Raw genomic sequence first — 27,173 nt, forward strand, 5'->3', positions numbered from 1 at the left:
AGGTACCCAATAAATGGTAGTTATATTACTATGTATTAAATGGTAGTCAAGGAGACCAGTTCAGTACACTAATCTAAACAACAGAATATGAAGGCTTAGCAGGGAGAAGGAATAGGAGGAACATCGTGAAGGTCAATAGCAGTGATTCTCAAAGTGTGGTCTCCAGACCAGCAGCATCACCTAAGAACCTGTCAGAACTACAAATTTTAGGGCCCCATCCTAGACTAACTAAAGCAGAAATTCTAAGGGTAGAGCTCTGCAAACTACTTTAATAAGCCCTCCAAAAGATTTTGATGGATGCTAAAGTTTGAGAACCACTGGTCTAAAGAATCAGTCTTCAACACGGACCAACTAGTAAATAGGCACTGAGGGTCTTTTATTACAAGAAGAAAGGTCTATCAGTGATTGTACAGGCCATCTCTCAGTTGTGATCTCTGCTTCCAAGACTACTCCATTTAGCAAACCTCCCTAGGTAGTAGCACCTCCCAGTGTCAATAGCTCAGAAAAGACAGCAGTACTCTCTGCTACCATCAGGCCCCCTGGCCTCAATGTGAAGGTTTTCTTGACCTATTGTGGGCCCTACCTGGGGGAGCTGGCCTTCAGGAACCCCATCTCGGTAGAAGATGATGCGGGTAGGCTTGAAGCGGGTGGACTTGTAGAACTGGATGAGCAGCTCACGTACCATGTAGGATAAGTCTTCAATGATCTCCTGCCGTGGTCGCTGCACCCGCACAGTAGCACAGTAACGGCTGGGGTGGGCATCCATACTGCCTACCACCTGATAACCAAAGAGGCAGGATCAGCTCCCAGAACCTCCACCCTCCCAACACTGTTAGGTTCTGGGTTTGGGGAAAGACCTCTTAGCAAAACAACTATGCAACTGAATGAGGTTTTTTGGATTCAATAAGCCCTGGTTCAATCTCTGTTCTATCACACATGTGGAAGTTACTTAACCCACATGATCTTCTTGTTCCTCCTCTGAAATGGAGATAAGAATACCACCTAGTTTCAGTGCTGTTGTAGCACATATAAGTCATCTTGCACAGGGCCTAACCCACAGTAGGTACTTGATAAGTTCGATTTCCCTACTCCTTGCAGAGGGGCATGTGAAGGTTTGGCACTACTAGCTCAAAGAGTGACCTCATTCAAAAACAAGTTTATCTTTTTTTCAATTCAAGTGCTAATCTACGCTAGGAACCATAGTGAAGAGTGTTCTTGTGGGTGGTGGGAATAACATCATTTTCTAAGGGAACAATAGCCAAAGCCTACTAGGATGGATGGCCACAAGGAAATTAAAGATAAGCATAGTCTAGGGTTCCCCACATTTACTGAGATAGGCCCATTCTGCCTAGAGAAACTTGAGAGTTGAAGAAAGAGAAGTGGGAAAGAAGGCCTGGTCCCTTTAGCCAATTCAGAAGCCCCTATGAGACAGGGAGCAAAGATGTCAGGAGAGGGATTGGAGAGCTATCTAATCTACTAGGTGGATCAGGGGTAGGGATGGGGAAGAGTAAAGGACAATCGCAGCAACTAAGTAACTCCCTTAAAAGGGATTTCAGAGAAGAGGTATGTTTGTTCCCATATTCCAAAAGTGGGCACAGAGAGAGAGAGGGAAACTCGAACACAGAACAAAAGTGATGGAGACAGGGCCAAGTCTCTGGCCACAGCCTACACTCTCACTGCTCTCTCTCTGAAAAGAAAATGCCATGCAGAGTTAGTTTTATTAAGAAACCAAGGGAGTGGTTAATGGGGATGATCAGCTGAAATAAAAAGATCTTGTGAAGGGTCAAGCACCAGAGCTGAGGGAAGGAAATCATGTGTAGTCTTGGGGGCTCAGAGCTAAGAGAAGAACCTTATGAGGAAGTTGGAAGGTATCACTCACTGCTGTGATAGAAGGTTTTTTCCCATCCCCCGCTGGGGGGTGTGTAACATCTGCTCCCAGGAATATCACTGGTTGTTGAAAGACAGCAGAGCTAAACAAGGAAGAGAAAACAAATGGTGAGGAGTTGGGTCTTCTCTTCCTGGCACCATCTAGCACCCACTTTGGTCCTCTCTCCCTTGTGTGTGATTCACTTGGCCTGGATAGGGTCCTATCGTTTCATCAATCACCAGTATGGTACCTTGCTTGACAAGGGCAAGTGGGCAATAGAGTTCATACCGTTGGTGTGGAACTAGGATGTTGTTAATGCCACCAAGTTTGACATTGATCTTCAGGCAAAGGTTGGACAGAGTCTGAGGCGAGGTCTTGACCACATTCTTCACTTGCACACACTGTGTAGCCATTCCCAAGAGTGTATCTCCAACACGTTTCACTTCAGCTATGAGCAGGGAGAGAACTGATTAGTGCATTCAACAAATATTTACTGAATGCCTCCTAGATGCCAGGAAGTATATGAGGTGCTAGGGAACACAATGATGACCAGAAACACACAGGGTCCCTACTCTTATAGTGCTTACTATCCAGTGACTAATTTTAAAAATCATGAAAAGTATAACAATGATAAATGCTACAACAGAAAACTTCATGGAGCTATGACAGCATATAACGTGGGGGTAATAACATTGTCAGGAAAGGATTCTTGAGTAAGTAATGAGTGAACTGAAATCTAAAGGTAGAAGAGAACTTAGAAGGGAGAGGGAATATGGGAAAGAGCATTCCAGGCAGAGGGAAGAGCGTGCAAAAATGTACTCTGATAGGAGAAAGCAACATACATTTGAGAAACTGAAAGGCCAAAGTAACTACAAAGGAGAATAAAGGAACCACAGTGTGAGAGAAAGAATGTGGTCATTAGACCGATCTAGGGAAGAAATGAGGGTAGCTTAAGAAGGCAGCTGTCAAGATGGAAAGAAACAGATTCAAGAGACTATATACGTAAGGGAAAATAATTTTTATGGATAACCTCTGAGTTTCTAGATTTTTATAATAGAACAGATAGATCATAAGTTCTTTTTGAGACATTTTGAGTTTGAAGTGTTTTTTGGTCATCCCAGTGAGGATATCCATCAGGCAACTGAGTATAGTAGTTGGAAGTTCAGGAGTAGTCTGAAATGGAGATGTAAATTTATGAGATATTTAGGCACAGGCAGTAATTGAAAACATGACCTTGAGATCACCAAGGAAGAGAACAGAGTGAAAGGAGAAGAGGGCTTAGACCTGTATCTTTGAACTCACAATACTTGCAGAACAGGAAGATGATGAGTCTGCAAAGGACAAAACTTCAGAGAACCAAGAGAAAGATCAAGACAGTATTATATCATGAATGCCAGGGAAGAAAGAGTTTCAAGAAGGAGCAAGTGTTCAACTAAGTCAAATGCTGCTAAGAGATTGGTAAAATGAGGACCAGAATTTTGTGATAGTGAGGCAAAAATTAATGTATAGAGGCAAAAACTGGTTTTGGTAATACAAAGTACCAAGGAGGAGATGTAGGATCAATGAACGGTATGATATGTTTTCAATGGGAGAGATTTGAGAATGTTTTAAAAAGCTAAAGGGATCATTTCTACTTCCAAGAGATAAAGTTAGAGGCAAACCAGTGTCTCTGCACATGACATTCAGAAAAGCCAAATAAAATACAGAAATCATCTTTTTGTAGGCAGCAGAGAAGTGCTAAGACAACAAGAACTGGAAGAGTTAACACTGCAGAGAGGGAGAGAATCTCACAGAGGTGAGCCATCTGCTGCAGCTGCTTTTGCCCTGGGTACATTTGCTGATTCGAGGTGTGGGCAGGAGGCTGAGATTCTAGGCTTTGCACCAAAAGAGGAACCACTGCCAAGGGACAGAGAAAGCAACAGTTTCTGGCGAACACAGGCTAGTTCTAAATGTGAAAGGTTAAAAAAAAAAACATTTAAAAGAAAACACAGACTAGTATCTTCATAACCTTGGGACTTCCTAAACAGGACTCAGAAAGTACTAGCCATAAAGGAAAAATATTGATAAATAGGACTACATTAAAATTTTAAATTTCTGTTCAACAAAAGAACCCATTAAGAAAGTAAAAAGGCAAGCCACAGATATGTATAATATATATAAATTTAAATAAAGGAATTATAAAGAACATCTATAAATCAATAAGAGAAAGGTTGTGAAGCCAGTAACAAAAGGAAAAGACTTGAGCAGCCACTTCTCAAAAGAGGCTCGTGAAACAGCCAATAAAAATATAAAAAGATACTCAACTTTATCAATCACCAGAGAATTCAAATTAAAGCAAAATGCAGTATCACTAAACACCCATAAGAATGGCTAAAATGAAAGCGACAATACCAAGTTTGGTAAGGATATAAATAACTACAACTCTCATTTGCTGCTGTTGGAAGTATACATTTGGACACTTAAAATCCCTCCTAGTTACACACCCAATAGAAATGGGCACATATGTTCAAAGGACATGTACAAGAATGTTCACTGAAGCATTATTTATAATAGTAAAAACTGGAACCAACCCAAATATGTCCATTAACAGTAGAATGTATAAATAAATACATGTAAATTGTATTATCATATAATGGAAAAATTGTAGCAAACTACAACTAAACAAACATGGATAAATCTTACAAACATAATGTTGAGTGAAAGAAGCCAGACACAAAAAAAGGTACATGGTATATGACTCCATTTATATAAAGTTCAAAGACAGTCAAAACTAATCTATGGTGTTAGAAGCCAAAATAATAGTGGTTAACACTGATGGGGAGTTGTAGTGATTGGTAGCCTGGGATTGTGATAATGTTCTACTATCAGAACTAGGTACTGGTTACCTTGCTATGACATTTTGTGAGAATTAATTGACTGAGCACAAAAGATCTCTATATGTATACTGTACTTCAATAAAAAGTTTACATTAAAAAAATTTTACCAGTTTAGTGGAGGAAGGAGTTAAAAATACTAAGGACAGGATGAGGTATGGTACCAGATTAGAACTGGACAAATGTGACACTATCCTTTTATACTCTCAGGGCAATCACAATGCATGTGGACCTTGCTTTGACCATCACTTGGCCTACCAGGAAGGAGGATGAAGGATCTTTAAAAGAATCTGACTGTTCCTCTTATCTGCAGGCTTAATTCCTAGGCAATGCCCCCATTACCTAAGTGGTATTCAATATAATCAAAGAACAGCATGTAAGTGGAAGAAACCCAAGGTCCTAATCAAGGTATGAGACTGGAGAGAGGTATAACATGACTGAGCCCAGGGAAGGGAAAATTTTCTGAGTAAGCACTGACTTCTCCAAGCATGCCGCACTATACTCCACATGCAGGCCAGAAACACTGGATTCTCCCTTTATGGAGGAAACCAGAAACATGGATAATTATTCAAGGCAGTTTTCCTAAAAAGCATCCGATAAATCATTAAGAAAAAGGTAGTGAAGCCAATAAAAAAGGAAAAGACTTGAGCAGGCACTTCTCCAAAGAGGCAAGTGAAACAGCCAAAAGAAATATAAAAAGACACTCCACTTTATCAATCACAAGGGACATTAATTTATGGCCCGAGAGAGACATGGATTGGAGGTCAACCAACTTCTATAAGTATTGAGTATCATGTGAGTGGAAGGTTCTACCTTGGGTATATATGTGCAGAGGGAAGAAGGTTTCAGAGCAGAATCAGATCCACTCCATGCTCAAAACAATATCAAGCAAGACCGTAACTGATCAGCAGCCTGATACAATTTCTAGAGGAATCCAAAAAGAGATGAGTTAATCCTGTAGGTAGGATGACAAGAGAAAGCTTCCAGGAATAAGTACATTTAAACTAGGACTTGAAGGATAGAGAGAATTTTAAGGGCAAGATGGGGGATAAAAAGAGTATTTAGATATTCTAGGCAAAGGCAAATGATGTAAGCAAAACCAGAGACTAGACAGCAGAGACAAGGAATGAGCATTTAGAGCACCTACTATGTCACAGGCACTGTGTTAGATGCTGCCTTTTATATAATTAATTAACGAGGCTGAGAAAGGTTAGGTAATTCGCCTAAGACAGTAAACTGGCATAGCCAGGATTAAAATCCAGTTCTATCTAATTCCAGAACAAGTGATCTTTCTGGTATGTGTGGCAAAGGGAACAGTACATGAAGCTGAAAAGGTTAAACTAAGATCAGGGCCCTAAAAAACTTTTATTCTGTGAATGGGTGTAATGAAGGTTTTTTTTTTTTCTTTCAGAGTACAATCACAAAAAGTCTCATCCAGTAACCTATACAAGAAAGATTTAAGAAGAAATGTTAGAACTAAATTGAGAAGAGTGGGTGGAGAGCAGGGAATACATCTTTTTTTTTTTTTTTTTTTTTAAATTAAGAAATTTTAAGAGTAGTTATTTGTTATTTCATTTTTTTTTAAAGCTTGATGGTATTCACATTGCTTAATTTGTGTCATGCTTTATTTATTTATTTTATTTCTTTATTTATGGCTGTGTTGGGTCTTCGTTTCTGTGCTAGGGCTTTCTCTAGCTGTGGCAAGCGGGGGCCACTCTTCATCGCGGTGCGCAGGCCTCTCGCTGTCGTGGCCTCTCTTGTCGCGGAGCACAGGCTCCAGCCGCGCATGCTCAGTAATTGTGGCTCACGGGCCCAGCTGCTCCGCGGCATGTGGGATCTTCCCAGACCAGGGCTCGAACCCGTGTCCCCTGCATTGGCAGGCAGATTCTCAACCACTGCGCCACCAGGGAAGCCCCAAGGGAATACATCTTAATACTGTAAAAAAGAGCATTAGAGGTGAGGCAAAGAGAAGACAGACTGTCCCCAAAGTCTGGATGAAGGTACCCAGAAGCAATTGTGATGCCAACACAGAAGAGAAAAGTAAAGAGAAGGGCTTACTGGTAGACAGAGGAGACAAGCTACTAAAGAGATCGTTCACCAAAACACTTTGTAAGAGCAGAGAGTACATCTGTTTTATCCACCAATGTATTCAGGATCTAGCAGTGTTTCTTTTCACACACAGTAGGTGATCAATAAACTGTTGCGGAAGGGAGATAGGTCAAAGGGAGAGATCGGAACTGCAGAGAGGTCAAGGGTGGAATCAAGATTTTAATAATACAATATAACATACAGTAACAATAGTTCATGACTGAAACAACTGAAATGGATGAGAATTTCACTAGAACGAAAAGGCAGAGAGGGCAGAGTACAGAAATCTGGAAAATGCCAGGCATTCCTGGTAATGACAAAAACAATTAAGGAGAGACAGGAGAAAATATCAAGAAGTCAAGAGGAGAAAGGTCATTGGTGACCCTCTGCAGAGGAGGTTTAGGAGAATGGCAGAGGTAAAATAAATGAAAAAGGCTAAGGAGTAAGTGGCTGGTGAGGAAGTGGGGGTAGAAAATGTAGAGAACTCATTTAAAAACGCTGATGAAGAAAAACAAGAAAATAGGAAGAAAAAAGCTAAAGGAGATGGCATGACTGTGGTAATGTGCTCTAGCGTGGGGAATCTAAAGATGTTTGAGGGTTCAAGGGTCCCAAAGGTAAAAGGATGGAATAGAAACAAGAGCACACGTGGGTTGAGTAAGATAAAAGGATAGACACCTCTTCCTTTGAAGAGAGGTGGAGAGGAAAAAAAGAGTAAGAGAAAAGCACTGAGTCAGAGATGTATATAGTCATTCTCATTCTGAAAAGAGAGGGAAAGCTTCTCAAAAAGTCTACATCATTCCCAGCAGTGGAACACCAACAGAACCACCACAAATTCTGCTTGGGTGTGCTGCCCTATGTCCTGACAGACAATGCACTCCTAAGAATAGGAATCTGGACTGACCCATCTCTGTATCCGGCTCAGCTTAGCCTGGCATAAACACCAGCACACAGAGGACCCCAGTAAATGTCACTGGGAGGGACTGTGAGCAGGTAAACAGGACCAGAGATGACTAACTGGCTCATATAGGCTAATATTTCTCCTCTAAGAAGAGCACTGACACTAAGGAACAGCTCTGGCTAGAGCCAAGAATCCACACTGAGTCGGCCCTAGGATCTTCCAGGGAGCTACCCTGAGAAGAGTCCTATCATCGTAATCACTGTCCCAACAGAACTGTACCATACACTGGCGTCTTCCCTGGCAGGATGACGATAATGAGCTGCAGCCCTGAGTAGGTGTTCTTGAGATGCCGGAACATGGGCTCCACGCTGTCTGCCCCCTGCGCATATTTGCAGAAGCAAGGCTGGCCCTGGATGGGCATCCCTGCATCCTTGGAAATCTTCCGCAGCTGGTCTGTGAAGTTCCTGCAGCACAAGTATGGTCATGACAGGAGGCAGGTAAGTCCCACTTTAATACCTCTAACCAAATGTCTCCATCTTAGGGGTCTAGCACTATGACAGGCACTGACAGATTCTAAGATGAATGAGACATCATCACATCTAGTGTAAAAAGCACATTTACAGTTGGATAGGACAAGATAGAGCTTGCTAAGTGTTCAATGGTACAAGCAGAGAGCTGAGGGAGCCCAGAGAAGGGACCTGTGGGAATTCTCAAAGTCCCCCCATGTTGTCCCATTCAAGCAGCTGGTTCCTATGTTTTAAGTCTACAGCAATAGGAAGATGCTCAAGAGGAGGGCCTCTTGGCTCAAATTAAAATAAATAAGGTTCCAACAGTGATCAGAGCACAGGAGATGCTCAGAGAAAAATGAGCTCCCTCCTCCCCTACTGGTTCTTTGAAGCCTGAGAGCAAATAATTAAACAAGCTTCTTTCTTTTGGCTTTAGAGCTTTACCCTAGGAAAGGAAGACAAAGCTGGAAGAGAGGGTTCACATGCAATAGATTAAAAAAAAAAAATCGAGCCACATAAATATAATGACAGACTGAAAGGAGCAGCAGGAAATTCAATTTGTGAAAGTCCTGCATTTAGATTAAAAGCAACAATGTACAAATAGAGAATAAAAGCAATTGTTTAGGGGATGTTATTATATAGCATATAAATATCAATAAGATGGATTCAAAAGCCTATACAGTGAGGAAATAAATTTTTTACTTATTTAGTTACAAAGAAAAAAAAAACGTAAGATTAATACAGTACAACACTGTTGTATAAAATTTTAAATCACTTATATACATATAGGTATATAAAATACATAAATTGGGTAGGAAGGTTATAATTCATGACAGCGACTGCATCAGAAAGGAGGAACGGGACTAGAATGGAGGATATAAAGGAATGTCAAATTTATCTTTAATATTTTATTTACTTTTTAAAAAGGATAAAATAAATATGACAATATTCTGGATGATGGACACATGGATGTTTTCCATAGTATTCTATTTAAAAAATTTTTTTCAAATAAAAATTAGAATAAAAAATATAACCTATTATTTCATGTAAATAAGAGCCAGGGCTCTGATGGACAACTAACAGTGTTTCTTCCATTTCTCTGCTTTGTATACAACTACAGTATAGCTATTAAAAAAGCCAATGTGAAAAAAAAAAAAAAAGCCAATGTGTTACCAGATTCCATCAGTAAGTGGGTCTCTACTTCAAGGAAAGTGGTTTTCCCTATTTTCTATTACCAGATCACACTTGGGATATTATGTCCAGTGCTGGGGGCCACAAAGTGTTTAGAGAACTCTAGGATGGAGATAGTCTTGAAATCCTGTCCTAAAAGTGATACAGCTGAGGTAACAGGGCTTCTTTAGCCAGAAGAAAATTCTGAGGGTTGACCCTAGGACTCCCTTATACCTCCCCAATTACCAATTTCTCCACCTCATCTCTTCCCCTTTTGTCTCAGTGGAAAGGATGGCTTTTTCTGTGCTTTGGATCCCATTCCCTCATACACATGTAGGAACTTTGTTCTATTTCCTTTCTAGTTTCTCTGGGTTCTATTTTCAGCCTCTGTTCACTACGCACATTCTCCCTGGACAATCTCATCCACTGCCACCGCCGTAAACTCTCAAATCTTAATCTTTAGCCCAGAATCATACATGCAACTGGGTACCCTGACCCAGGTGTACAAGTCACATTTTTACTCCCTGAATCTAGGGATCATTGCAAGAAGGGGTTGTCTGATGAACTGACTCCTTCCAACTCTGAGATTCTAGGTTTATCGTTTCTGTACCCCAAAATATCCAGAACAAATTGCTTCTCAAAAGAATGGGACAGGGGAAGGACACGGGAATGAGAGAGAAACACACCAAGAGTGGAGCTACCAACAATGTGACACAAAGGCACAGAGCTGAGAGCCTTTCTAATATTGGTTAAGGACCAGTCCTCCAAAGCCTGGCCAAGGCTAAGAGCAGCCTGGCCTACATGGGGCTAAAATCCCAAGAACCCAGGAAAGGAGACAAGAGGAACATATTTAAGAGAAACTATAATTGTGTGGAAGTAGTTATGTATCTGTGAGGGGAGGAGGGCCAGAGTCTCCATATTCATCAGGGGCTGCTGTAACTAATTCTTATGAAAATCCCAAGGCCAGCTGAACCCACCAGGGCACACATCTCTACTAATTCTCATCACTGCCCGAAGTGGTCAGCTCCACTGATTCTTTCTCAGCCCCAGAGTGCACTGACCTTACTCCAGATCCAGAGAAAAAAAAAAGCTACCACTTCAAAAGACTGCAGGAACACTGAACTGTACACTTTAAATGGGTAACTTTTGTGGTATTTGAAAAATATCTCAATAAAGCTGTTTTAAAAAAAGAAGACTGCAGGGGAAGGGTTGGTGACTTCTTCACTTACTTATTCACTCATTCAAGACCATTACTCCCCTAACCTGTTCCTTTAAACCATTTGGCTATATCACTTTCTTCATTGCTGTCATCTACTCCCAGCCACTCAGCCACAGGTGGCTCAGAGGCCCTTACAATTCATGTTCACCTAATTCAGGTCACTTGGACCCGACTGAACAAATTCTGTGCACAGAATACCAGCTGAACTTTTATTTCCAATTAGGAATATAAGCTTTGAAACCTCTGAACTGATTTGATCCCAATCTGACACTTTCTTGATAATGCAAACCTTGTACAAGTTACTTAACCTCTTTGAGCCTCAGTCTCCTGAAAATGGAAATACGACCACCTACTCACTGTGAAGATGAAATAAGAGAACATAAAATTAGGTATAATGTTGGCACAAACATTATAGTCATCACTACTACTGTTTACCACCCATGTTAATAATTGTAACAAAAAAATAATTCAGGTCTCCCTTAGGAGATTCATGTCCTGAAATCATCATCTCTGACACAGATATGGCTCCTTATCAAGACTCCTGACCACAGATGGACAGAAAAGAAGCAGGCAGAAGTGTGAGCCAGACAGCACAGCGGGGGGAGAGTCAAGACTCAGAAAGAACAGACTACAGATCAAATCGTGGCCCCTTGGGAGCAGAGGAAGTTAGGCAGCTCTAGGGTCCTTCCCACCCTTCCATCCATACACCCAACCTCCTTACTTGAGCACTTCTTCTCGACACTGTTTTTGGGGTGCGAAGCAGGCAATGGCCCAGACTTTGATCTCAATCCCATTGTAGAACTGTTTCCCCCGCATGTCCCAGACACCCTGATTGGGTGTGGCAATGGCCCGGTTCTGGGGATAGGCAAAGGGGGCGTCCAGGTGAGCCTCAGTAGACCCAGGTGGGTAGGGGAGCAAAAGCCACTGGCTATACAACCCAACCTCCCCCCACATGTCCCAGAGATGTTGTCTGGCCCTGACCCTGCTCACCCGGCCGCCGTACTGCAAGATGGGCGCCGGCAGCACTCGCCCTGTCACCTCCGTCATGTCATCCTTCACCTTGATCCCAAATTCCTGGATGTAGGGATCTAGGTTGTAGCTGGCATTCTTCATCTGTAAGACAGAAGAAGGCGATCTCAGGAGAGCAGTAGCTTGGCAATACTGCTCACCCTCCAGGTCCCAAGCAGAAAGTCCTGAAGAACAGCTGAGGCTGGCAAGAAATAGCCCTAAAAAGGGGGTTGGGGGGAAGTGGAAAATGAAGTAAGTGGGAATGGATAACATAGGGAAGTAATACAGGAGAGAAAAAGAGATAGGAAACAAAGTAGCTACAGGGTCAAGAAGCAAGAGCAGTCCTATGGAGTCCCAGGTAACAAATCCAGACTATTGTTTTCCTAAGGGTCCTGCCAGGGCAGAAAGGCATCTATGCTACCAGGGACTCCCATGACTGAGCAACCAAGCATACGTTTCTCTGCATCCTCACTGACCAGGCGGCTGATCTCCTCTTGTCTGTCTGGGGCCGATCTAGCTGTAGCCTTTATCATGGTTGAAGTCTGGTTGTCAGTCAGCTTCTTAATGCAGCGCTGCCCAGCCACAATGTTACAGACCTAAGGAAACAAGAATAGGTACCGCTGGCTTGAGTATAGTCCACCCTATACCCGGAGCCCCATAGTAAGGGAAGAGGACTTGGCTGTCAGTCCTGGGAAACGGACTAGAAAATTCCTTGTTCATAGACAGGTAAGTTAGAAAATATCCACGTGCAATACAAAAGGTAATACAGCCACTTTGTGATTAAGAGCTTAGGATCCAGAGGCAGATCTGGGCTCAGGGCTCATATACTAAATAGAGAGAACAGTAACAATCTCCTAGGACTGTCTGGAGACTAAATTAAATAAAGAACTTAAAGAACCAAGTACAGTTCTGAACATAGTAAACACTCAGTAAGTTGTAGCATAAATTATTATTTACCAAAGGACCCAGTCTAGAGCTCTTCTGAATACTAAAAAACACAATACACACAAACTGGATGCCTAGGTAGTTGACAGCTCTCCAATGGTAGCAGGCAGTCAGTCGTTCCACACTGCAACACATCAGGAGAACTAGCAGTGACTCTTAACTCTTGAGCCCGAGCCTACAGATGATCACTGAGCCCTTGGACTATAGAAATCACTGTCTGTTGACTGCCAGTGTGCTCTGTTGGTGTGAGGAACATCCTGCCACATGGTTCCTCTGTATTGGGCCCCAGAGAACACAATGGAGATCAGAAAAGACTTTCTAGTGATATATAAGACTTCCACTGCCCAATATACTATATTCAGGAAGCAGTGAACAGGAAGCCTTTTGGCAAAGTAGAGAGAATTCAAGAACACTTGAGTTTGAAGTCCAGCTTTGCCAATTCTAGAAGATGCTACCTTGGGCAGGACTCTTAACCACTCTAAGACTCTGCTTCTTTAATTTTAGCCACCGGAAAAAGCACTAGCTGTCTCTTGAAGCTGTTGTGAGGATTTAGATGAAATGAAATGTAAAACTTGTTCCCATAGGGCCAATAAACTAAGTACTGCTTCTCTGACTAATTTCCAGAGTTCATGCTGAACAATGGTAGGGAAAACCAGGACAAGGTCACCTGCCCTTAAACTCTGTACCTCAAAGAATTAGTCAATTCCCTTAATGAAAATCCAGAATTGTTAAAATTTGTGAGGTTGCTCTCTTGAAGGTAACTTAAAGTTGTAGAACTCTTTACGGATAATTTCAACTACAGAATCAACTCTGGGAAAAAGACTAAAGCAGGGATGTAGAGAAATTGGACCCCTTGTGCATTGCTGGTGGGAATGTAAAATGGTACAGATGCTGTGGAAAACAGTATAGTGATTCCTCAAAAAATTAAACACAGAATTACCATATGATCCAGTAATTCCACTTCTGGGTATGTACTCAAAAGAAATGAAAGCAGGGACTAGAACAAATATTTGTAAGCCTATATTCATAGCAGCATTATTCATAATAGCTAGAAGGTGAAAGCAACCCAAGTGTCCATCAATGAATGAATAGATAAACAAAATGCGGTATATACATACATGGAAATATTATTCAGCCTTAAAAAGGAAGGGAATTCTGACGTATGCTACAATATAGATGAACCCTGAAGACATTACGTTAAGTGAAATAGGCCACTTAAAAAAAGGCCATATATTATATAATTCCATTTATATGAAATGTCCAGAATAGGCAAATCCACAGAGACAGAAGTAGATCAGTGGTTAGTAGGGGCTGGTGAGGAGGGCAGAGGGAATGGTAAGTGACTGTTAATGGGTATGGGCTTTCTTCTGGGGGCGATGAAAATGTTTTAGAATCAGACAACAGTAATGGTTGTGCAACTCTGTGAATTAACTAAAACCCACTGAATTGTATATTTTAAGAGGGTGAATTTTATGGAATGTGAATTATATCTCAATAAAGCAATTCTAAAAAAAAACTATCACCTACAATAGCCTATGTGATTTGACCCTGTACCTCTCTCCAAAATCATCTCCTACTACTTCTCCCCTCATACACTACATACCAGCCACTAAGCCTTCTGTCTCTCTAAGAAGATCCAAGCTCCCTGCTGCTTTAGAGTCTTTGTACTCGCTATTAAACTCTTGCCTGGAAGGTTCTTCCTTCAGGTTGTAAGAGGTTGGTTCTATCTCATAATTTGGGACTCAGCTCTAATGTCTCCTAAAAGAAGCCTTCCCTGGTGGTCCAGTGGTTAAGATTCCACACTCGCACAGGTTCGATTCCTGGTTGGGGAAGTTCCACATGCCGTCAGTGTGGCCAAAAAGAAAAAAAAAAAAAGAAGCCTTCCCTGACCACAATAACTAAAGTGAATCTCCAACCCGCTCCACCCTTATGACTATCCCCTTAACCTGTTTTATTATTCTTATAGCACTTACCACCAACTGAAACTATCTTATTTATCAATTTACTATCTATCTCCCCCTTCTAGATTATAAACTCCATGACAGCAGGGACCTTATCTGTCTTGTTAATCTCTGCTTTCCCCACACCTAAGAGTGTATGACTCATAGTAGAAGTTCAATAAATATTTGTTAAATAAACAAGCAACACTAAAATCAAAATACATAAGTTATTCACCTTGGAAACTATTGTTTAAACAGAAGTAATGTCAATTTGCTAACAAATCTCAGCTTGCAGTAGATATTACCCAAAGCCTATCTACTTAGCTGTAATTGCCGTTAAAGACTTCTGTTTACATCTCAGAGAACATATTGTCTTCATCCCACTTTCTGTGCATCAGCAGCTATTACTAAGTCAGAGTTCTTGCGCTTTGGGATCTCTTCTCCCTTCAGCCTAATTTCCTCTGGTTAGTTCTGAAATCCCAAAAGCTCACAGAAGGCTTAAGTTTTGGTCCCAGCTATCTGACTCCTGCTGCTAGAACAGAGTAAGATGGTAATCTAGGCTAGTGCTTTTCCAACTTAAATGTTCATATGAATCCTCTTTAGATTCTGCTAAAAGAGATACTGATTCAGTAGGTCTAGGTGGAACCTGAGATTCTGCATTTCAAACAAGCTCTCAGGTAATACCTATGCTCTTGGTCCACTGACCACACTTTGAGCAGCACTGGACTAGACAATGAAGCAGTCAGAGATAGTTTCTCATTAGACATTTTGGCTAGTGTATAGAAAACCAAATACAGCCCAGTGGTTCTCCATTTGCATTCTATGACTTAATGCAAATGACATCAGAGCATTACTATTCTTTAATTGCAGAATTTCAAAGGTCTGCTGAAGCATAAAAATATGACAAATCTTGGAGCAAAAACTTTTTCAAAAGGAACACATTGGGTTTCCCTCGTGGCGCAGTGGTTAAGAATCCGATGCCTGCCAATGCAGGGGACACGGGTTCGATCCCTGGTCTGGGAAGATCCCACATGCCGCGGAGCAACTAAGCCCATGCGCCACAACTACTGAGCCTGCGCTCTAGAGCCCTTGAGCCACTACTGAGCCCTTGAGCCACAACTACTGAGCCCGCGCACCTAGAGCCTGTGCTCCTCAGGAAGAGAAGCCACCACAATGAGAAGCCCGCGCACCGCAACGAAGAGTAGCCCCCGCTCGCCACAACTAGAGAAAGCCCGCACACGGCAACGAAGACCCAATGCAGCCAAACATAAATAAATTCATTAATTTTTTTAAAAAAAGGAACACATTGATCACTGGGGATATAGGATTTACGTTACAGGTAACGTTCATGTCCATTTTCTGTAAAATAAAGTATACTTGTATCTTTAGGTCATTTAGACCCCCAGCTCCAGACAGGGAAAGACAAATTAAGAGGACATGAGTGGAGGTATCTGAAATCTCTGTCCTGAATGAACTAATTACTTATTAAACAGTAAATACAGCTTTCGCCTCTGCCTGGCAGTCCTGAAAGAATACGAGAGCAGGATGCGGGATAAGTAAAGAACTCAGCAGTTAAGAATGAGGCCTGGGGCTTCCCTGGTGGCGTAGTGGTTGAGAGTCTGCCTGCCAATGCAGGGGACACGGGTTCGAGCCCTGGTCTGGGAAGATCCCACATGCCGCGGAGTGACTAGGCCCGTGGGCCACAATTACTGAGCCTGCGCATCTGGAGCCTGTGCTCCGCAACAAGAGAGGCCGCGATAGTGAGAGGCCCGTGCACCGCGATGAGGAGTGGCCCCCACTTGCCGCAACTAGAGAAGGCCCTCGCACAGAAACGAAGACCCAACACAACCATAAATAAATAAATAAATAAGTGGATACATGTATTAAAAAAAAAAAAAAGAATGAGGCCTACATTTCACAGAATGACCTCTCAGAACATCAATTTTCCAAACCTAAAAATGATGAGAGACTACAAATGGAAGAACAGACCTCTGATGATCAGTGTGCAGGTACCATGCCTGTTCCCCAGCCAGGCCATTACTTGGCAGTCTCACCTCTAGGGGCAGGTAGGTATGCTTTTGTTCCTGGCCAACTTGCAGGCAGGGCAGGTGGGGATACTTGAGCTGAAGGTTATATTTCTGCTTGAAATACTGTGCCACTGTGCACTCCACAGTCTGTCCACTCTCCAGCTGCAAGGGAAACCTGTTTGGGGGAAGGGAAAGAGGTGTCATAGCCCAGCATTCAGTAATACCTTTCTAGACCTACAACCATGGGAAGCGCCAGACTTGACTTCATCCCTATCCAACCTCTTTGAGCACTCCCACCACTCATGGGAAAGCAGAGGAAATACAGGGCTCCAAGAGTGAAGCCAAAGATTTGAAAGGCAAGTTCCACAATGGTCAGATCATATCTGACTCATCTGTATTTCTAGTGTTGTACATGAAGCCTGACACACAGTAGGCACTCATAGTCCAGCACAGTCTGAGGTGAAGAAGATAGATGGAATCAGTGACAACTTTCCCAAGGGTCTAGCCCAGGATCTCAACTTTCTTTTTCAGGAGGAAGAATAAGTTGAGAGAGATTCTAACATTTATAGAACTGAGAAAGAAGCCAGAGAAAGACACCTGCTCTCTAGTAAACGCCCAAGAAGGAAAGGTGGAGACCAAGAAGGTAAAAATGGTAGGGAGAGTATCAATGGATCTGGGAAGGTTAGGGGAGGGATGCCAAATTCCCACAGCTTATCTTCAAAAACAGGGCTCATCCTCAGGGCCAGGTGTGGGTGCAGAGAAAGTGAACAGAGTATGTTGAAATACTGGCCCTCTTCCACCAACAGTATGGCTTAGCAGCCTTGTCAACTTACGTCTGATGGCTGGCAGGGCGGCGGGTAACATTACACACGCGGTATTTCCTCTTCATCTGTCCACAGTGGGTCACTTCCACCTTCAGGCCTGGGATACACACACTGCTTGTCAGGGTTCGAAAAGGTTGCTCATGTGCCCAGGCTTGGCCTCTCCCCTGAATATATCCCAAGGGGATTTCCTTTTAGGACTAAAGAGAAAGTAGCACTGATTCCCCTCCCCGCCTGGTTGGGTCCTCACCCTTGATCTCCTTGGTGAAGCGCACACGCTGAGAGTCCGTGAGGGGCTTGGGCTGCTCATCTATGTTCCTGATGTCCAGCACCTCACACATGAACTCAATCACTGGCTGCGCCTTGTAGAAGGCAGTGGCTGAGACTGTGGGGACATGGTAGGTACAGCTCAGCTCAGGTTCTGTCTTCCAGAATAAATGGAAGCACTGCTCTTTACACCCTCTTCTTTATAGGGTATTGGGATGGGGGAGGGGTCCCAGGGCTGTAGGGATTAGACTAGGAGTGTGGTTACAGAGCTGGGAGGGATGAGGCTGGGAGTGTGGTCACTGGACTCAGGGTGCCCCTGGCTCCATAGCTCTCCCCACTCACCATCAATGTTGAGCATCATCTTCCACATGGCAGGGCGCACAGACTGGTGAAAGCCGAACCAGACCTCGCGCCCACCCCCCAGCGGGTGGTAGTAGCCCTCAGGCGGTGAGAAGAAGGAGCGGCCCACAGGGGTGTACCTGGCAGGGACAGGCAGAGAACTGGTCCCTCGGGCACAGGCCCCCACCCTGTGAGGCATCCTGGGCACGGAGGAGCCCTGGCCTGGAAGGCAGGACACCAGGGCTTTAATTCCAGCTCTGATCCTTTACTAGTTGTGTGACTGACCTTGTGCAAGTCTCTCCCCTTTTACTGCCCTGCAGGGACAGATGGGGTGAGGTCCAAAGATATCTAAAAGGGACAGGGCCAAAGTTTTAAACCATCTAAATGTATATGCACACTTGCCTGGTATATGGTAGGGCTTCAAAGAATTTTTTATTTGAAAGGCACACGGAGGGACCTTAATATATGCTCATTCCCCTCCTCCTCCCACAGCACTTCTGCCACCACTTGTAGCCCAGATACTAACTACACCCAGTACCTCATGGATGCCAGGTGCCTCATGGCCACATCCAGGGCTTGCACAGACTCCAGGGGAACGGGGATCTGGCCACTAACCAAGGCCTCATGCAGCATGCGCCAGCTCACAATGGCTAGCCACTTGATGGAGACCTTGAAGATTCGATCCTTCCCTTCCCCAGGGATTGTCACCTCGAAGTCAACCTTCAGGAAAGAGAAAGGGGTGAAAGATTGCTGATGCTGTCCCACAGTCCAATATTCCTTGCCTTGCCCCTATTATCCTTCACCCCATAGATTACCCAAGAATCTGCTTCTTAAGCTGATAGGGACTCACAATGAAAACTTCAGAGTAAATCCAGCCCCTTAGTCTCCAGCCACCTTGGCTCAGTGTATCTGTCCCTCTCAACCACACTTAGTAGGAAGTCCCTTAGGTCTATTTTAAGTCTAATCTCAGTCTGTTTGGACAGGGACAGACATACAGGAGGCTAAATAAACATCAGCACCTACCCATCCCTCACCCTAAAACACACTTTCTCAGCACAAAAGATGAAAGGGATCTCTGGACTGCCAGACTCCAAACAGGCTTAGTTGAGTTCTGTCCCTCCCCAGACCCCTGACACAGGTCCAACGTGACTCCCAACCTTACCCGTTCATTGCCAATGGGCAGTGCTGTGACAGTGTAAATGTTCTTCTTTCCATCATACACGGGCTTGCGATCACCAAAGATCTGAGGCTTGAAATGCTGGACCATGTATTCCACCACTTCCCTGTGGGGAATGGGAAAGGCCAGTGGAAGCTGAAAGACTACCACTTCAAGCTCTTGGAAGTAATTTAAAGTCCAGGCAATGTCCCATCTACTATATTCTGTCCTACCAGCTACTAATCTCTACTCTATAGCAGTGCTTCTCAAGCTTCAACATTCATATGAATCACCGAGAGATCTAAAATGCAGGTTCTGATTCAGCAGATTTAGAGCAAAGTCTGAAATTCTACGTTTCTAACACGCTCCCAGGTGATATTTTTGGTCCTCGGATCACCAAGGCTCCGAAGGACCTAAAAGAGTGGTTGTGAGTGCCTTCTGAGCAGAGGGGGAGGCTGAGGGGAGAAGGGCTTAATCTCAGGGTCTGTCCAGAATTAGGAACAAAATCTAGGCTGCTCCAATTCCCAAGCTGATAATCAAGAAAGGTAGATGGGGAAGAGACCTGAATTGGAATAGGAATAAAGTGTGGAAGACGAACCTCATCTCTTCCAGCTCTCCGAAGTCCTTAGTTCTACCACCCTGTTTTCTCTCCATTATCGTCTCTTTCTTGATTTCACTTCCTGTCCTCTGCTACTTAGATTCCAGAGTATCCAACTAGCCTTCAAAATCCCAGTCCATCCAGCTATCTGAACTCTTCGCTTTCTAAACCAAAGCTCTTGAATACTATTGGATAAAAAGACTCAAACTATACATTGGAAGCAACTGTAAACATATGGTTTTAATGCCAATTAGGCCTCAGTGCTGCCCAGCAATCTTTTTCATATCTCTGATCACTTCCATCCTCACAGATTGTGTCAAACCTTCTCCACTACCCCTCTAACAACAGAATCCATTCCTACCTCAGATCAAAAAACATCTTTAATAATTTTGACAAGAGTAGAACATAGAAGGTAAGGCCACCCTCAAGTTCCCAGACATATAAACAAATACATTTATATACACTTGCCTCTTTTCCTCTTTCTTTCCTCTCACACTTGAAATATCCCTTCCATATATAATTTTTAAACATCTGAAAATATGTTCAACTTCACTCAGTAGAGAAATACAATTTAAAATTAGACCAAGATATAATTCTCTACTTATCAGAATGCCAACAATTAAAAAATCCAATATACTGAATGGGTGCAGATATGGGGGGCTACCTTACTCATGGGAGTATAAATTGGTACAACTTACCTTAAAAAACACTGGCAACATCTCAAAAATTTTAAATGTATTATGCCAGCAATTCCAGCCTAGGAACTTATCCTACAGATACACGTGTATTTGCGTGCAAAAATGTATCTATATTAATATTCTACACAGTTTCATTTTTGTAGCAAAAGTTTAGACTCAACCTAAGTGTTCCTGAATAGATTCATTAAATAGGTTACAATATATCCATTCAATGGAATATCTATGAAGCTATGCAAAAGAATGAGACAGATATGTAGGTACTGGTATGTATTACTTTCCAAATTATATTGTTCAGTGGAAAAAAACAAGGTGCAGAGCAGTGTACATAAGATTCTGTATTCTGTGTGCTTTAAAAATGTTCTATAAACATATATGCTTGCATATGTATAGAAAAATATCTGGAAGTGTACTCAAGAATGGTAATAATGAATGCATCTGGGGAAAGGGACTAGGAGACAGGAGGCCAAGGTAATACGAGACATTTTTCATTGCTATTCTTCCTGTAATATTAAAATTTTTTTTTACATTGTGCATATATATATATATGTCCTCCTGCCTCAGCAAGGACATCCCCCCACTCATTCCTCTCCTCTCTGTCTTGTATCTTTAACCTCTCCTGCACTAGTTCCTTCTCGGTTTATAAACATACCCATGTCTCATTCTTAAAAACATTTCATTTATTCATTTCAACAAATAATGAAATGCAGTAGGCACTATACTTGACCCCTTATAATCTTCTCTAGCCAACATATTCCCTCTCTCCCCATGCTTCACTATCAAGCTATCTAGAAAAAAGCTATCTGTTCTCACTATCCCTACAACATTACCTTCCATTTATTCCTTAACTCACTGTTAGATTTACTAGCCCAACTCCTCTACTGAAACTACTGTGGCAAAAGGTACCAATTGTCTCCTAATAGCCAAATCCAGTGATATTTTTCAACATTTACCTGACTTAGAACCTCTTCCTCAAGAACTTTCTTGAATTTGGTGATATCATCCTCTGCTAGTTTTTCTTTTACCCCTCTGGATTCTCTTTTAAGGCTGTGAGACTCAGGAAAATAAGGACTACTGGACTTAGTGGCTTAAACGTGCATTACTTACCGGTTGACTCTGCGAGGACACTTATCCGGCTTGATATCCACCTCGTAGTGGTAGACGTCAATCTTAGGGATGTCCACTTCAAAGTAGTTGGCCAGGAGCTTGATCGGTTTCCCCACGGTGCCAATGCCAGGCCGGCGAGGTGCCTGGAACACCTGCTGCAGGGGGGGCAGGTAGGCGCCTGCAGCTACAAGACAGAGAGGCTGGTGAGGGCAGAGTCTGGTAATCTCCTTACCACTCTGATCAGAGAAGGCACAAGGCCTCCTAAAACAGGAGCAGCAAAGTGTAGGAAAAGCCTCTTTCCTGCCTACCCAACCCAACTGAGGGCTTCCACTGGCTGCAACAACCCAGGCTCATTTTTTAAAAACTCTTTCCAAGTTAGGAAAATTACCCTTGTTGTCTATCTTAAATTCATCAAATGAGTATGTAATAACTTCCTATTACATGTTAAGCAGACGGGCTAAATCTGGCTCTAGTAACAAAACTCTTTCTTCCCTCTACTAGATGAAGACTCCATCAGGTATCTAGCAGACCAAGAAAGCCCTGTTATCTGTCAGCCAGATGCTCACTTCACTCATCACCATCCTGAACACAAAATAGTATCATCTTAATGCTTCTCTGCACTGCAGACAGGAGGAAGACCTAAAGAAGGCCAAGTGCTGGGGTGGGGGGATGGGGGGAGGGCGCGCAAGGAAGAGAGCAGTGTCTGAGAAAAGATTAAGGCAACCGAATGGCTGAGGATGGAGCAGAAAAGGAGAAAAGGCTAAAAGGATAGATTTTGGAGACTAAGGAAAGGAGAGAGGCTGAAACACGGAGCTGGTGAAGAGGCTGGAACTGGAGGTCACAGCCCAAAAATGCTTAAACTGGGAAGGAGGAAAGGCTGGAGTTAGGGGCTGAGACAAAATAGTTGAGAGCCTGGGCAAGAAGCAAGGCTGCAAGTGGGGAGACAATGAAGAAGAAGTTCAAAAGAAGAAAAAGCTAGGGAATGAAGACAGGCTAAATGTAGGAGACTGAGGCAAGAGTAAACTAGAGTAGAGGACTTGGGAAGGAGGGGCAGACATTAGCATGCTGGAGAAGACGAGATTACTGGTTCTGGGAAGAAGAATACAAGATTCTTTCCAGGCCCACAGCTCCTTCTACACAGAGGGCCCAGACACTAGCAGAAGGGGTTGAAGACAGAGGCAGCCCTTGGGAAAGGGCTAGGGCAGGGTCAACTCCCACTACTTTCTCCTCCATTGCCACCAGCCTGATTGCTGCCCCTGGTTTTATTTTCTAGCTTGAGGGGAAAGGGAAGAAAAGAGGAAATTGACTAAGAAAACCCTCTGTCAGCATCCACTATTGTCTTTGCCAGCAGAGGACCAGCCCAGGTGGGAGGAAAGAGGGACAAAACAGCCCAGAACCTCCCATTACCAGAGATCTGCTTTCACAGTTGGCGAGGCTGGGGGGATGGGGCATATCCTCAGCTGGGGGGTCAGGAAGAGGTCAGAACCATTCAAGGGAGGGGCATGCTTTCCAGAGCTAAGCTGCTGTGTCTCCTTCTAACCACCTGTCAAGCCTACCCTACTCCACAGACAGGGAAACAGACGGGAATGGCGGCCCAGCCTGGGGAGAAAAGGTCTTCAGGATTCAGCTAACCTGGGGAAGTGAAAGCTTAACTACTAGCACCTGACCACATACCCCAGAAAGAGCTGAACAGAAATTATACACAAGCCATAGACAGACATACACATCCAAACACATACTTAGACCTGGACAGTGTACCTTCATACACATACGCCTCACCAGCCTAGATTGTGAGTTCTTCAAAGATACAGACTGTACCTGCCTTGGTCACTGCTGAATCTCCAGTGCCTGGCATATAGGTGTTCAATATACAGATACTAAATGAATTAACAAACAGATCCATAGACACACCACAAAGAACACACAAGCACACACAGCACACAAACACACAAACACCTGCACACTGCTCAGAAACAATTATAAACCCGGCACAGGACAAACATGACCCTAGTGGAAGTAGCTGGTAAGAGATACCCTTTCCCTCCCCAAGTTCTTACATTCCATTCACCTCCTTAGCCTCCCAGGCTGAATAATTGTTAGGAGCCTTGGGAGAAAGACATCCCCTAGAGCTAGGGGCTGGGTAGAAATGATGGGGAATGGGATAGACACTCTAGCCTCAAAGCCTTCTCTTCCCCAGAAACAGGACTACACATCAGACTTAGCCTTAGGCACCCTCCACTCCTAGGAGGCTTTGGAAAAACAGGGAGCCCCCACCCTCCCCTTCATACCCAAACTAGGGAAGGCAAGAGGAAGAGAGAACCTCTCTCCCACTCCACTCCCCTGCAAGCCTTACAGCAGTACCAAGTCCCTCCCCTAACCCCACCCTGCCCCCAGCTTTTAGTCTGAGAAAGGGAGACACTTCCCTTCAGACCCAGACAGGGACAGACGGCCACTTTGTGATGCAGATGAGGGCCCCAGCACAGAGGACAAAGCTTGGGCCTTGGGGGAAAGGGGCGGGGCCCTTCCCTGCAGACAAAAGCAAGGAGGGAGGGGCTATGAAAAGGACACTCCCCCTCCCCCATCCTCAACCAGCCCTGAGAAGGAAAAGTAACAGAGCTGAAAGGCCTGGCTCAGGGATTCCTTCCCTGCAGTTCTGAGGCCCACATACCTCCCAATAAGCTAGACAGCCCACTCAAAAGACAAACTCAAGGCTGGGTTAGCTGTCCGGTAAGCAAAGCGTAAAAGGCCAATCGCTCCAAAAAGAATCTGTCCACACACTGAGTACACACAAATTATTAAATATCCACACATGTGCTTAACCATTTATGTTCACACTGGAATGTGATTCAATTCAAAAAATAAAGACGTACTTGTGTCAGGGCCCAGACATTGGTTGGTTCCACAGATAAATCAGACACCACCTCTACCCTCTGGGAGCTCCCAGTCCAGTATGTGTGCTTGTAACACACCTGAGCACAGAAGGCACACCTGGCCATAAGCCCAGTGAAGCCAGCAACAATACCTTGCTTTGTGTACGTACTGTGTCCTCAAACCTCCAAGAAAATAGTCTGAGCCTAGGAAGGATGCAGTTATGGGATCCCTCCACTCACAGCTTCCAGAATGAATTTCAACTACACCTTTTGATGAGGTAAAGCCTGCCCCATTAGGCTACAGCCAACTCCAGATACCAGGCTCTAGTTCCTTCCCTAGAAGCTATAAATATGTAACATGAACCAAAAAAAAGTCAACTTTTTCATCACTCTAGAGACCATTAGGAATTCATCATAATAGATCACTAGCAGTCTGGTATGGGTGCCAGCTCCCAGCAATCCATCTGGACCTCTGTGACCTCTACTACTGTAGTCCCTGGGTTGCTGCAAGTAGTCTCCAGACCAGAAAACCAGGAGAGCTCCTGGAATGGAGAAAGGGGCCTAAGGGAAGGATGAAGTAGTTTTCTAAAGTCAGTTGCTCCCTGCATTCCACCTTAAGGCTTACACAGCCTTTACAAGGTTGTTTTTGTCCTGGGGAAAGCAGTCACTAAGTACTTATAGATCACTGAATGGATGACTCGAATGAGTCGGCAGGAGCTATTTCCTTAAGGAGATTAGATCTGGTATAAAAGACAAAGATGCTTCAACCAGAAATGAAATTCCTGTCCCAAATGGAAATCCTATTCCCACCCCGAGATCAAATGGAAGGAAGTAGTGAGACAAGACCTAAAGGATTCCCAGGTCCAGACTGCTCCTCCCATCAAAAGGGTAAGAGACACGACACAGGAGGTGCCACCACTACACAGCACATCCAGGGACTCTGGTCTTCTTGGGGCACCCTTGCCTCAGTTTCTGCTCTATGCTTACCGCCTTTTCTCCTGATTGTAAATAAGGAGAAGTTAAGGCTATCACCTGGGACACCATAGTGAAGGCTATAAACTTCCCCCTACCCCAAACAACTTATTTGTGACAAAAGGCTAGCTTGACGACCTTGGGTCTAATAACATGGCCCTGACAAGTTTCTGGGGAGTAGAGAGAGGAAAAAGAAAAGATACCCAGTGGGGGACAACAAACATAAAAATATTAAGGTATAGAAAGATTAGGCTGTCGACTCAGGAGACATTCAATACAGAGGTCATTTTCTTTGGATTAAAAGATCCCAACTCTGCTCACTGTTGGACCGTGCAAACGTGCAAACCAGGCAGAAAACCCCTTCTAGGTAAACCTGGTCCTGGCCTTGGCAGCTCAGTAACCAACACATTTTTTAAGGCCTGTCTTCAAGGAAGACCCGTCCATAACCTAATACATTGCTTCCATCCCAGTCTTTCCTCATCCCAGTGGCAGAATAAGGCACTTTAGCAGTTTCCCTCAACCTATTCTTGGCAAATTATGACTGAAGGTTTTCAGGGCCAAGTGCAAGAGCCCCAAGATGGGGAAGGGACCCATTTCCACTTGTACTCTGCCAGCATAACCTAAGAGAGACTGCAGCCCAACACTACGCTCCTTTTTCCAAGCCAACCTGCGGGTCTGGGGCCGGGGGGTTCGGGCGGCCACGCCCCCACCACATCGGGCAACCCGTTCCAGCTGCCACCTCCGCGCATGCTCCGGCGCCTCCGCTCCATCTCCCTAGACTCGGGGGGGGGGGGGTGGAATCCCGGGGCTGGATCCCCACCCACTGCCCCCTGACCCTCGCCCCCGCGTCAGGCCCGGCTGGGGCGGAGCTCACAGCCCAGCTCTGGCGCCTTCTCCCAAAAGACATCAGCCCAGCCCAGCCCGACTGAGCCCCCGCCCCCGGCATGCGGCAGCTCTGGGCCCATCTGTGTCGACCCCCTCCTCTCCTGGACACCTGGGGCCCGCCCCCTGCCACCTGCCGGGCCTCTCCCTAGGCCTCCCGGGATCTCCGAGAGTCCTTACGTGCGTTCAGGCCCTTCTCCCAGAGCACTTCCCACCTCCAGGAGTGCATATAGCCTCCTTTGATAAATGGCCCCCGTCTCAGAGCTCCCTTCACAAGGTTTCCCCCGGAACTGCACACAGCCCCCTTCAAACTGGGCCCCCCATCTCATAAGAGCCCCTTTCCTCACTCAGGAAACCTTTCCTCACTCGGAAATCCTGCTCTTCACGCGGGAGTCCCCTAGTCCTTGGAGCATGCACCGTGCCCCTCTGCCGGGGGCCCTTACCTGCTCCCGAGGGTCCCGCTTCCATCCCATATACCCGTGCGGAGGTCAGGCGGCCCGGAGACTGTGGAGTCCAGCGTGAAGGGCCTAGGTACCCTGCACTTTAGCTGCTTGGGCTCCCGGGCCGGGCTCGGCTACCCCCCCCAAGCCCGGCCGCTCGCGCCGCCGCCCCCGCAGCCTCCGTTGCAGCCGCCGCCGCGGAGCCTGCAGCAGCTCCCCCAGCTAGCGCCCGGCCAGCTGCCAGTGCGCAGGCGCGACCGCCAGGCCCAGGGGGCGGACGGGAACGAGTCAAACGGGGCGCTCAGACAGCAACAAAGGCCAATGGAGAGGGGCGGGGGCATCGGGGACCGGAGGCAGCGGCCCCTGGCGGTCACCCGTCGCCATGCAGCCCGGCGGGAGGGCTCCGGTAGAGGCGCCGCGGAACCACGCAGTGGCTTAAGTGGAGTGGGGCGGGGCGGGAGGACAACCCCCCGCAGCAGCCTCCG

At 44.8% G+C, this 27,173-nt stretch overlaps 1 protein-coding gene across 3 annotated transcripts in view; it reads right to left on the reverse strand.

Moving 5' to 3' along the window:
* LOC309614519 (protein argonaute-1) overlaps positions 1–26,946 on the reverse strand; it is a 31,150-nt gene extending 4,204 nt beyond the window's left edge. The window contains exons 1-15 of one of the 3 annotated variants that reach the window (XM_082363024.1): positions 26,692–26,946; positions 21,525–21,708; positions 19,131–19,251; positions 18,507–18,688; positions 17,972–18,108; positions 17,613–17,747; positions 17,375–17,462; positions 16,569–16,716; positions 12,106–12,225; positions 11,603–11,734; positions 11,343–11,476; positions 8,006–8,190; positions 2,156–2,315; positions 1,880–1,970; positions 584–778 (exon numbers count right to left, since the gene is read on the reverse strand). In XM_082363024.1, the coding sequence (XP_082219150.1) occupies positions 584–778; positions 1,880–1,970; positions 2,156–2,315; positions 8,006–8,190; positions 11,343–11,476; positions 11,603–11,734; positions 12,106–12,225; positions 16,569–16,716; positions 17,375–17,462; positions 17,613–17,747; positions 17,972–18,108; positions 18,507–18,688; positions 19,131–19,251; positions 21,525–21,708; positions 26,692–26,716 (2,037 nt within the window). In that variant the 5' untranslated portion in view covers positions 26,717–26,946. Of the gene's footprint in view, positions 1–583; positions 779–1,879; positions 1,971–2,155; positions 2,316–8,005; positions 8,191–11,342; positions 11,477–11,602; positions 11,735–12,105; positions 12,226–16,568; positions 16,717–17,374; positions 17,463–17,612; positions 17,748–17,971; positions 18,191–18,506; positions 18,689–19,130; positions 19,252–21,524; positions 21,709–26,691 lie in introns of those variants that run through there. The other 2 variants (XM_082363025.1, XM_082363026.1) reach the window with 2 other exon arrangements.
* Positions 26,947–27,173: the final 227 nt, after the last annotated feature.

The sequence above is a fragment of the Balaenoptera borealis genome, assembly GCF_965194805.1.
Source record: "Balaenoptera borealis genome assembly, chromosome: 1".
Classification (NCBI taxonomy): domain Eukaryota; kingdom Metazoa; phylum Chordata; class Mammalia; order Artiodactyla; family Balaenopteridae; genus Balaenoptera; species Balaenoptera borealis.